This window comes from Choloepus didactylus, chromosome 3 (genome assembly GCF_015220235.1).
Source record: "Choloepus didactylus isolate mChoDid1 chromosome 3, mChoDid1.pri, whole genome shotgun sequence".
NCBI lineage: Eukaryota > Metazoa > Chordata > Mammalia > Pilosa > Megalonychidae > Choloepus > Choloepus didactylus.
The window spans coordinates 74,554,668-74,565,550 of NC_051309.1; the positions used below are offsets into that span (position 1 = coordinate 74,554,668).

Consider the following 10,883-nt stretch of genomic DNA (forward strand, 5'->3'; position numbering starts at 1 on the left):
AAATCTCCTTACAACTACCTTCAGATTTGAGAAATATAGCTAGGTGAAATTACTTACAGTCAGGAAAATTTTTAAATTGTACTTTGGCTCTGTAATATAGTTCCTGACCTATATTATAAGGCCTGGCCCTGACACCTTTCTGGCTCTGCAGTGGGATTAGCTGCCTAAGACCCTGAAGAATACAATAGAAAATTTCTAGAGACTGAGAACTTATGGTGAACTAAACTTAATTTGATAATGTTCAGACTAGACCAAGGTCTTTAGTCATAAATATATATATCATCAGGCAATAATAAACCTTGCACACGTGTGTGTGTGTGTGTATAAGTATAGGTATGGTATAGGTATGGATATATAGATATAGACATGGGAATATAGATATAGGTACAGGCATATACCATATAGCTCATCCATTTCAACCATCTATTGGATTTTCCCAGCAACAATTGGTTGCATTAAGCATTCCAGTTTTACTTAAACTGCTGTCAACATCTAGGGTGGTCTAACTATTTAGCAAAACTAAAAAGACAACTTTCATAAATCTCAGCAGTATTCCTCTCTAGTAGACACAAAATCTTAGCTTCTGCTCTTTAGTAATAAAAAGGTCTCATTATTTTACCTAATTTTTGTTTGTTCTTATGGGTTTTTGACTAATAAATAACAAATGGATAATCATTTCAATATTAATGAGCCATGCACATTCTAAAAAGTGTCTCAACCTTCCAAAGAAGACAATTCAATTAAAATAACTTTTCTTCCTGAATTGCATGATAAAGCTACAATTAGTTGTTCAAGATTAAATTAGCCAAAAGAACTTTTCCACAATGGAAATTAATTGATAAAACATTGTCACAACACTTGTGATCCTGGACTATCAGAGTGTGAGCAATATTAATAAACAAACAAAAGGCAAATAAACACATATATCCCTTTATGAAATTTAATTAATAATAATGTTCAGATAGTTTTATTTTGAAAACTAAAATTTATTTAGCAAAAGATAATTTTTAGGATATGTTTACTCACCACTATTTTTAAAAGTGTACACCATCATTCTTCATATTTATTAAATCATTCATTCACAAACAGCATGATTACATGAGGACATACTCTTCATACACATATAGAAATTTAGCAAATTTCTTAGAATTCATTCAATTAATAGAGGGAATTCTACTGATATTTTCAAGATTGAACCAAAATGAAATTAGACCATATTTACTCAGTCCAGTGTTGAAGAACCAATGAATCTTTCCTGCCTCTTAAGTAGGTTTTAAATTATTGTCTTTCCTATGCTTTGTGTCTAGCAATTCAGTGTTTTACTTTTGAAATAAAAATACCACCTTTGATTTAATAAAAGATTTTAAAGTTACCTTATTAGGGGGTCCATTTTTAAGGAATATAAGAGAAGGAATAGAATGAAATCATTCATGAAGAATTAGTCATTACCAAAGCAGAGGCCAGGAATGATCATAGCCAAACATTTCTCAGGAGATAATTTAATAACAGTACTAAAAACGTGGGAATCCACACACCACATAGATGATTAGGGAAAGGGGTTATTAGCTAAGCCATTGTCTGAAACCCCCTAATGACAAGTCCCTTTGAAAAATGATTGGTCCTTTTTTTTTAAAGATGGGTTTTAAAACTTAAGTTCCAAGAACCAGAAATGAAAGATAAAAAGAACACAGACCTTGCATGTTTCTAGATTTCTCTTCATAGACGAAGAAGTGAGGTAAGACACCCAATCTTTGCTTCCAAACCAGTAAACTCTGCAGGATAGAATATTTAGGTAATCCTAAGTGACTTGAATTAGGGCAGGAACTTGCACATCTAGAGGACAAGAAATAAAATTCTTCTTTTGCAGTTTCCATTATAAGTCAACACTACAATTTAATTTTTACATTCTATTTTCTTAAATTAGAAAAAAGTCAAATTTAGGTTTTAATATGCTTAATGTTAGACTTTTCTCCTTTTTTTTCTTAATGCAATTTTACTGAGATATAGCCACACACTATACAATCCATCCAAAGCATACACATAGTTGTGCATTCATCACCACGATCAATTTTTGAACATTGTTATTAGACTTTTAAATGTAAATTGTCTGGCATTGGACTAGTATACTAGATCTTTATTGTAATACTTTTTCAAAATAGACAGCACAGTTGCTTTTGTAATAAGGACCCACTTGGTTGACCCTGTCCTGAGCCTTCTCTTGACCAAAGGGCCCACTCTTTTCAGTGTAGAGGAGGGATAAGGATGTTTTATTCATTAACGCATTCAATTACATCATATGCCATTAAAATGAGTCGTTTGGTCAAGCTAAACAGATAAGCAAACAATTTTTGTTTTTAATAAATAGCTTATCTAGGAGAAAAGAATGAGTTCTGTTTTAGAGACTTATAAATATGATTTCTTAAATTTTAAATGATAAAATAGAAGTAAATAACTTAGAATTCACCCAACTAGTCCTCTGATTGGCAATACCAATTAGTTATTGTTATCAAGATTTTTAAGTTGAGAGTCTTTTTAAAGCTTAATATCACATTAACTTTTTTCCTAGGAATTCCATCTGATAATGGAAATGATAATTCTTCTTGGGATCCTGGGAGCCACATTGTCAGCCCCAGTAAGTAATTTTATGGCACAGCTGATCTCATTATGTAAAATCTAAAACAAACATTTGTTTAAAAAAATTTCCGGGTTTAATTTTAGCTTATCCCACAACGCCTTGTGTCAGCAAGCAACAGCAACGAGGTTAGTTTAAATTCTTAACTTCTTCCTTTTTTTTTTTTCTTTTGCTGAAACTAAGTGGGAAAGGATAAAAAACCTTCACTTGAATTATCCTGAATTTCTATCCATATCCAAATGCACTTCCAATGTTCATGTTTGCTTTGGATACCAGTTTACTTCGAGAATATTACTTTTGCCTCCCTCATTTGATTGTCAGTTCTTCAAAGGCAGAGACAAAACCTTCTCTATCTTTATGTTCTAACAGCACCTAATACAGATATATAAAAGTGCTTAAAAGCCCAAAGTGACTAAATCATTGGAATGGGCTAAAGTTGCACAACATATTATACACAGCACAGGAGAGGTTGTTAAAAACCAGCTTGCTTTCAACTCTAACCTTTAATCACTGCAGTTTAATGTAAGCTGAGTAAGAAAATGTCTCACCTCTATTAGGAAACTCTTTATCAACCAGCTATGACTTGTGCTATATTTGTAGTAAACACTATTCTTATTAGTTTTAGTATGTGTAGTAATCTCGTTTCCATACCATCTTTCCATTTCTAGTTACGTCTGAACCTTAACAATGCTGGGTTTTTGCCACTGCAGCTTCAGGTATCTATATCTCAGTAATTATTTTAAGAAGAATATTTTTCTATTTTTCATTTTTATGGTACTTTGTATAAGATTAACATTTTTTTCTGATTCCATTTCTGATATGTCAGTTTTTAAAGTTATGTATTTGTCCCATATACTTTTATGACCATTTGTGTGAAGACTAAAGTAAAATCTTTAATCAGATTCAAATTTATTTATTAAGAATTTGGTATATGCCAGGCGCTAATTCTTAACAACAACCCTATAAGACAGTTCAGTTAACCATTTGCCCAGTTTGAAAAAAATAAGATTTGAAACCAGTCCAGCAACTGCAGAACATGTGCTCTTTTATCCACCCTATTCTGTCCTATATTTCCCACGACCATTGGGAATTTAGCTTGTTGTTTGCAAGGCCCATAACGTGTTAAGATGTTGTTCTTTTTTATAACACAGCCGGAAATATAGATCATGCTTACATTTTGTCTCTTTCTTGCTTAGGACTGTTTTTTAAATTATTTTTGACATGAAAGAAAAATGCTTCCTTTCTTTCATGTCCTTCCAGGGACCATTTAGCACACTGATTCCTCCTTTCTCTGGAATTATGCAACAGCAGCAGGCTCCAGTTCCTGGACTCTCCCAGTTCTCTTTGTCAACTCTAGGCCAGTTTGTTGGACTTTTCCCAAATAAGATACCCTTCCCAGCACAGGTCAGTTTTTCCCAAGGAGCTCAGATGAACCAGCTGAACCCCTCACAGCCTCAAACACCAAGGCAGAGCCAACAGGGCCCTGATCATGTAAGTGTAGACTTCTCCATATTTTTGTTCTGAAAGGAGTTAGCTATACATTGAATATAGAAAATGAACACTAATCTTCTTTGAAATAAGACAGGAGTTCTAGAACAAGCATTCTTCCTCATAATATGTTTCTACAATTGCTGAATGCACTTCCCTTATCTTTTCTGATTCTGACTATAAAAATATATTCATATCAGCTACTCTTGGCTGCTCACACCCACAGATCAGAAGTGTTAAAGCATGTCTTGGAAAAAATAATTAAAGAAATCTCATCTAAGCTGCAAAGGCAATTTATACCAACAAGCCTGCAAACACAAATAATACATTTCTATGGGTAAGTATATGAAAAGACGCTCAGGAAATCTTGGCAGGTGTTGCCTTATATGTTGCCCTTAAAATTGCCCCAAGAGCAACAAGAGGTAAATAAATAGTATACCACCACTTCTACAGAAAGATAGTTACTTAATCTCTTCACTGAGGGCTTTCTATTGTTTCTAGTGGTGACTCCTGTTACAGGGCTAAAAATCTCAGAGAGCAACATCATCCTCCAGGTGCCACCATTGCTGGGCTGGCATCAGTGTGTTGAGGCTCACTTAGCTCTGAAATGGGGACAGCTAGAGAGAGTCCCCAGGACTCCTGAGTTCCAAGGTATTGCTATGTTTGGAGTAGAGGAGCTCACTAAGCTCTAGGTCATGCCCTCTCTGCATCTACAGTGCTGGCATTTGGGAACAACTCAAGAGGATTCGTGCATGGGCTGGGTTTCCCCATCTCTAAATTTTGTTTCAGAGGTAGATGTATTCAACTGATAATGTATGATATGCAGAAATGAGAAGCATTCATCCACATTATCTGGCAGTTACGAAATTCTGCTTAAAGTATTTCCAGGTTCTTGTATATTTTCAGCTTAATGCTACATAATACATTCAAATGGTTTCATAATGATTTTCATTAAATAAAATAATCTAAAAAAATAAAGGCAAATAGAATCGTTATATTTATATGAAAACCATACAATATTAGACTATTCAATTTTTTTCTTGTAGAATATAATGTATATATACACAGAAATGATAACTTTCCAAGTGCAATTTAACAAGTAGTTAGCAAATTTCAAAGAATGTTATGGGTTATAGTTCCACAGTTTCAAATTATTTCCTTATTGTGAAATATAACATATTCAAAAAGGTATCTTTCAAAGTGTGACTTAACAAGTAGTTACATAGGAAATTTCCAAAATATTATGAGTTACAGCACCATAGTTTCAGTTATTTCCATATATACAAAAAGGTGATAATTTTCAAATTACAATTTAACATGTAGCTATAGAATCGCTATATAATTTTCTTTTTTCTTAGTTGCTGGAGTATTAGAACAGCTAGAAGGAAAAACTGAAATGGTGGAACCGTAACCCATAGCATCCTTTGAAATTTGTTCTAAAGCTACATGTTAAATTGTAATTTGAAAGTTGGGCTATTCGATTTCATAATATCCTGGGTTTAAGGGAAAAGGGATATAGATGTATGATATTATTCATCAGCAGGGCATTGACCTCCTGATAAAAATACAATACTTGACCTTACTCTAACTCTGATTACCTAATTTTGTCTCACCTTAACCACACCACAAAACAAAAATTACTTAGAGACATTATCTCATTCTCAGCCACAAGCATTTAGAGAGTTAGATATATGACAAGTGGAATCACCTCATTTTGAGGATCAGGAAACTGAATCCTAAGGAGATTAAGAGTCCAATACTAATGGAAGAAAATAGCTGAGGTGGAATATAATTCTCCACTCCTCCTTTAACCCCTAAACAAGTGGCTCTCTTCTCTGGTGGTAATTTTGATAATTACAAATTACTGGACTCTTCCCCAGGTGTAATGAATCAACACCCCATCAGTCAACCCCAAATATGGTTATCTTCTAAAATGCTCAATTGGTGATTTTGACACTTAGCTAGGGTTAAAAACCGCTGGACAAATCATATGCCTTCTTGCACCATAGTTTTTGGGTTTTGTTTTATCTCTTGTCTAATATAGTGTTTCATTCAATGATGTAAGGAAACAAAACAGCATACAAAAATGCATGAATATACCATGATCCCCATTTTCTATAAACACATAGGCATGCATATACACATACACAAGCATATAAATGGAAACCAATAAAAGGCATATAAATTGAAGCCAATAAAAGGAAGTTTCAGTGATTTTATTTGTTCTTGACTATTTGTAGATTTTACAAATGTTCTAAAAAGCATATGAAGTATTTTAATAAAATGAATTATTTTAATTGCCTTTAATGATTACTAAAGACCATATATTCTTGATATGTCATACATTATGAGAGAACTTCCAATAACATGTTCTGAAGAATGACGATTCCCAAAGAAATATGTAAATGCTGCATTGGCTATCCTCTTCTTAAATATCTGCAAAGTAATTTGTATATAAAATCTCTGAGACATTGTAACCCACCATTTCCTAAATGCATTTGTCCAAAACGACCTTAAAAACAAAGTCTACTTTCACATGGAATGTGAATTGTTTCTGTAGTTTGGGATGGGCAGCTTTATGCATCCCTATGTTAATATTTAATGTAAAACTTCTGGATTTAAAATAATATTGACACTAAGCCCTGGATCTTGGGGCTTGCCCTTATGAAACTTACTCCCACAAAGGAGCTAAGCCTACTAATAATTATGCCTGAGACTCACTCCTAGAGAACCTTTTTTGTTGCTCAAATGTGGCCTCTATCTCATCCAACTCTGAAAATAAACTCATTACTCTCCTCCCTACGTGGGACCTGACTCCCAGGAATGAGCCTGGCCCTGGCACTGTGGGATTGTGAATGCCTTCTTGACCAAAAAGGGGAAAAGAAATGAAACAAAGTAAGGTTTCAGTGACTTAGACACTTCATATAGAGTCAAGGCATCATTCTGGAGATTATTCCTATGCATTATATAGATACTCCTTTTTAGTTTCTAGAGTATAAGAATAGATAGAAGGAAATACCTGAATCTGTTGAACTGTAATCCAGTAGACTTGATTCTTGATGATTGTAAAACTATATAGCTTTTATCTTGTGACCATGTGATTGTGAAAACCTTGTGACTACCATTAAATTTATCCAGTATATGGGGAGATAAGCAATAAAATGAAGGTGAAATATATATATAAAATAAGGGAGGATATGGGATGTTTTGAGTGTTCTTTTTTATTCTTATTTTTTTCTTTATTTTGGAGTAATGAAAACATTCAAAAGTTGATTGTGGCAATGAATGCACAATTATATGATGATACTGTGAGCCACTGATTGTATACTTTAGATGGATTATATAGTGTGTGAATATATCTCAATAAAATTGCATTAAAATATAGAATAGAAATTTTAAAAAGATAATATTGACACTAGAAGATAAAAGAATATCCTAGGCTGACCTAAGAGAATTTCATATACTTTTCTGTTCACAAATAGATGCTTCAATACTATCCCATATACATGTTCCTACCCTGGGAACAACCTCAACAAGGAGTTTTACAGTCACCTCAGCAAACAGGACAGCAGCAATTTGAAGAGCAGGTATCGTAAATGTTTGATTTTCATCTGATCAGTCCCATATGAGAATAGAAAAGATAAAGCAAATTCCCAGAGAAGAGAGTATCTGAGTATATTTAGTACAAAAACTCAACTGCTTATATCGATAATCCTAAGAGGATGTAGAGCTTTCTCCTAATATACAACATATGTAGACTAATTTGTAATGCTCTCAGGCTGGATTCTGAAGGAACAAAATCTGTGAGTGGACTTCAATAAAATCAGAGACCAAAAGCTGAATCACCTTGGAAAATGAAATTTCCTTACTTTAAAAATCAACTAGCATCTGTCTTGACATATATACATGTGGTTATTAGTTTAAAAATTAAAACATAAAAAAGAGTTACCACAATGAAAGATACTTGTGATCACTAGATATTGAGATGCAATTAATGTTTTATTGAGTTTTGTGAACTTGCAATGAATTTTTAAATTCAATTGGCTCATACATAACTAGCATTCTTTAGTTAGAATGGAAAGGCTGTTTAAAATAGTTTAACCATCACTCTAAAACCTGCCACCCCAGATTAGAGAAAGTTGAAAATTATACTTTAAATGATTGGTGGTAGTCATTCTAATAAAGCCATATTAATTTAAAGAGAGAGAGTTTCTAATCTAGAAATCATAGTGTCTTAAAGAGATTCTTGTTTTAACAAAAATTAATTGTTACCACCTGGAACATGTGATTTTAAAAGGAGTATTTAATAGAGTATAAAAAGATATATAATTTTAAGTAATCATTTATCAAAAACTTTTGGCAAAAAAAAAAACAAAAAATAAAAAAACAAAAAAAACATAACATGACAAAAATCATCAGAGATAATCTAATGCATTTTTCAAAAATCTGACAGATACCATTCTATATTCAATTTGGATATATTTTGCAACAAGCAGAACCTGTAAGTATGTGCATACTTTTCATGAAAAAAACTGAACTTTTGAAACTACTTGTTTCATAATCTATTACATCTATCAATGCCCTATAGCCAAGGATCACCAGAAACATACCCTTTGCTGAACAAAAGTTGGATTTACCTATTCATTGTAATGAGGGAGAATACATGCCATAGGGAACTGTGGGGTGTCTTAACAGGAAGGTATTAAAATGACTTATTGTAGCATATGGGCTTGCATTAGGTGATTTAGGGAGTGTTAAAGGAAGAGGGTGTTCAGTCTGGATGGGGTGTTCTCAGGAAGCAAGAGTAGTTCTACGATTCGATATCTTAACAATTCTTACCTAGAAGGCAAGAATAATGAAGTGAGGCAAACACTATGGTTGGTAAAGAATTAGCAGTCACTCATATCAGCCAGGCTATGAGGATGCGTTTTTGTTTTTTTTTTTTTAATTTGCCCAGTGACCTTGCTTTAAACAAGATTGTGAAGCGGCCTTGTTTCTTGCCTCACTTCATCGTGTTCATGGATGGCTTTATCTGATGTTGTTGTTCAGCAAGAGAACAACACAGCCTAGCAGGGAACGCCAGGCCAGCTCCTAACAACACTGAAACAGAGCTGCTGTGTCTGGCTAGTTCTCCCATGTCAGGAGCTTCTCTTCCTTCTCAAATCTAAATGATTATTTCTGTTTTTAAGAAAATAATTTAATATGATGGGGAGTGTTTAACTGCCCTGGGTGACAAAACAACATAATTTTAGCAATAATTTAAGCTTTTAAACTTTCTGAGTTTTCAGGTTATACTGGGAGGCCAGCAGCAATTAGCCTTTGATCCGTTCATAGGCACAGCTCTGTGATGGTAAGATTTCTTAGAGCACTTGGTTAGTTTTCAATAACTGAAAACTTACAGGTTCCAGCACTGTTGTTAATTTGAATCTAAACATTTTGATGTTTCCACCAACAATTATTACTTCTTGCCCCTATAATTTTTGTGCAGAGTAAGAGTAAATTCACAAATATTTATTGAATTATATGCTGTGTACTCTTGCAGGCACTCCTGCTTAAAAGCAAGTATTAAGAGACAACCATGTTTGCTCATATATATTCATACTCTTTCTAAAGGTTACCTTATGAGCTAGAAAACTAATGAAGGCACTTATTTCTTAAATAAAATCTTTCCTTGCATCCCTATCCTATTGCTTTATATTCTTCCAAGTTTTGACCTTATACTTGAACCTCTTAGCACTTTGTTTTCATTCTCATTCTCCATAGCCAGCAGGAAGAGTAATACCATATTTACAAAAAGAAATGATAAACTCTAGACATGCCAGTGCTGGCATCATCTTGCCTTCAACTTCACCCAAACCCAGCACAATCGATGATTTCACTTCTGCTATAGATCCAACTATTACCCCAGAGCTCATGGAAAAGAAGGTATTGCAATCTAAGATTTGTTTTATGTGAGAAAGTGTTGTCTAATGTGAAACACAAAGTAAGGGCTTAATTTATAGGGCTTAGTCATATTTGAGATAATGAGAGAATTAATGATGTAGTCGAATATATGGTTTTAACCCTGAATAAGGAAGACAACAATTATTTGCTAATAATTAATAAAGTATAATTCAATTTTTATTTAACAAAACTTCTTATGAATGTCCTTTACTCTCTAGGCCAAGACTGATAGCCTAAGGGGACCGTAAGATGTCCCATTCATTCAAAGTTTTTGGTAGGTATTTGCCAAAAGATGTGCTTCACATATGCTAAATTAAAGGGGGAAAAATTTCAGAAGGACTAGTAAAGTGTGTTCTTAGTTTCTTGTTTCTCCTTATATCACTGACAATAATTATGGGAATTTAGAAATTTTTAAGTATCAAAATAAATTTTTGAGAATCATGGCTGCTTTTGCCACAACTTTGGTGTAAGCTCTGACAACACAAATAGCAAATATACTAGGTCCATATAAAAGACCTTGCAGGCACTCTATACAGTCAGTTCTTCCAAATCACCATCTCATTTTCAAGCTAGAAATTGCAATAATGCCCATATATCTATATAAAATTGTAATGAAACAAAGTCTCAAAGTGAAAAAGAAATTGCATAAAAATGTGGAAATTTCAAGTCCCATTACCTTTATTATCAGACATAATAACCTTGATTGTTCGACCTGCCCTCTAGGGCTTGGATGGCTGTGAGGCTAGGGTTCGAGTTTGGCAGAAATGCAGGCTGGGAATGGCATCAGGAGGTAAAAATACACACTTAAAAGCAAACAATT

The 10,883-nt window shown here is 33.6% G+C and overlaps 1 protein-coding gene across 1 annotated transcript; it reads left to right on the forward strand.

Moving 5' to 3' along the window:
- Positions 1 to 2,581: 2,581 nt before the first annotated feature.
- On the forward strand, positions 2,582 to 10,311 carry ODAM (odontogenic, ameloblast associated). Its single transcript, XM_037828962.1, has 11 exons — positions 2,582 to 2,632; positions 2,719 to 2,760; positions 3,301 to 3,348; positions 3,893 to 4,123; positions 4,495 to 4,542; positions 7,603 to 7,707; positions 8,574 to 8,621; positions 9,409 to 9,463; positions 9,508 to 9,532; positions 9,895 to 10,045; positions 10,282 to 10,311. Exons 1-11 carry the CDS (start codon positions 2,582 to 2,584, stop codon positions 10,309 to 10,311), a joined length of 834 nt encoding a protein of 277 aa, XP_037684890.1.
- The last annotated feature ends 572 nt before the right edge of the window (positions 10,312 to 10,883 follow it).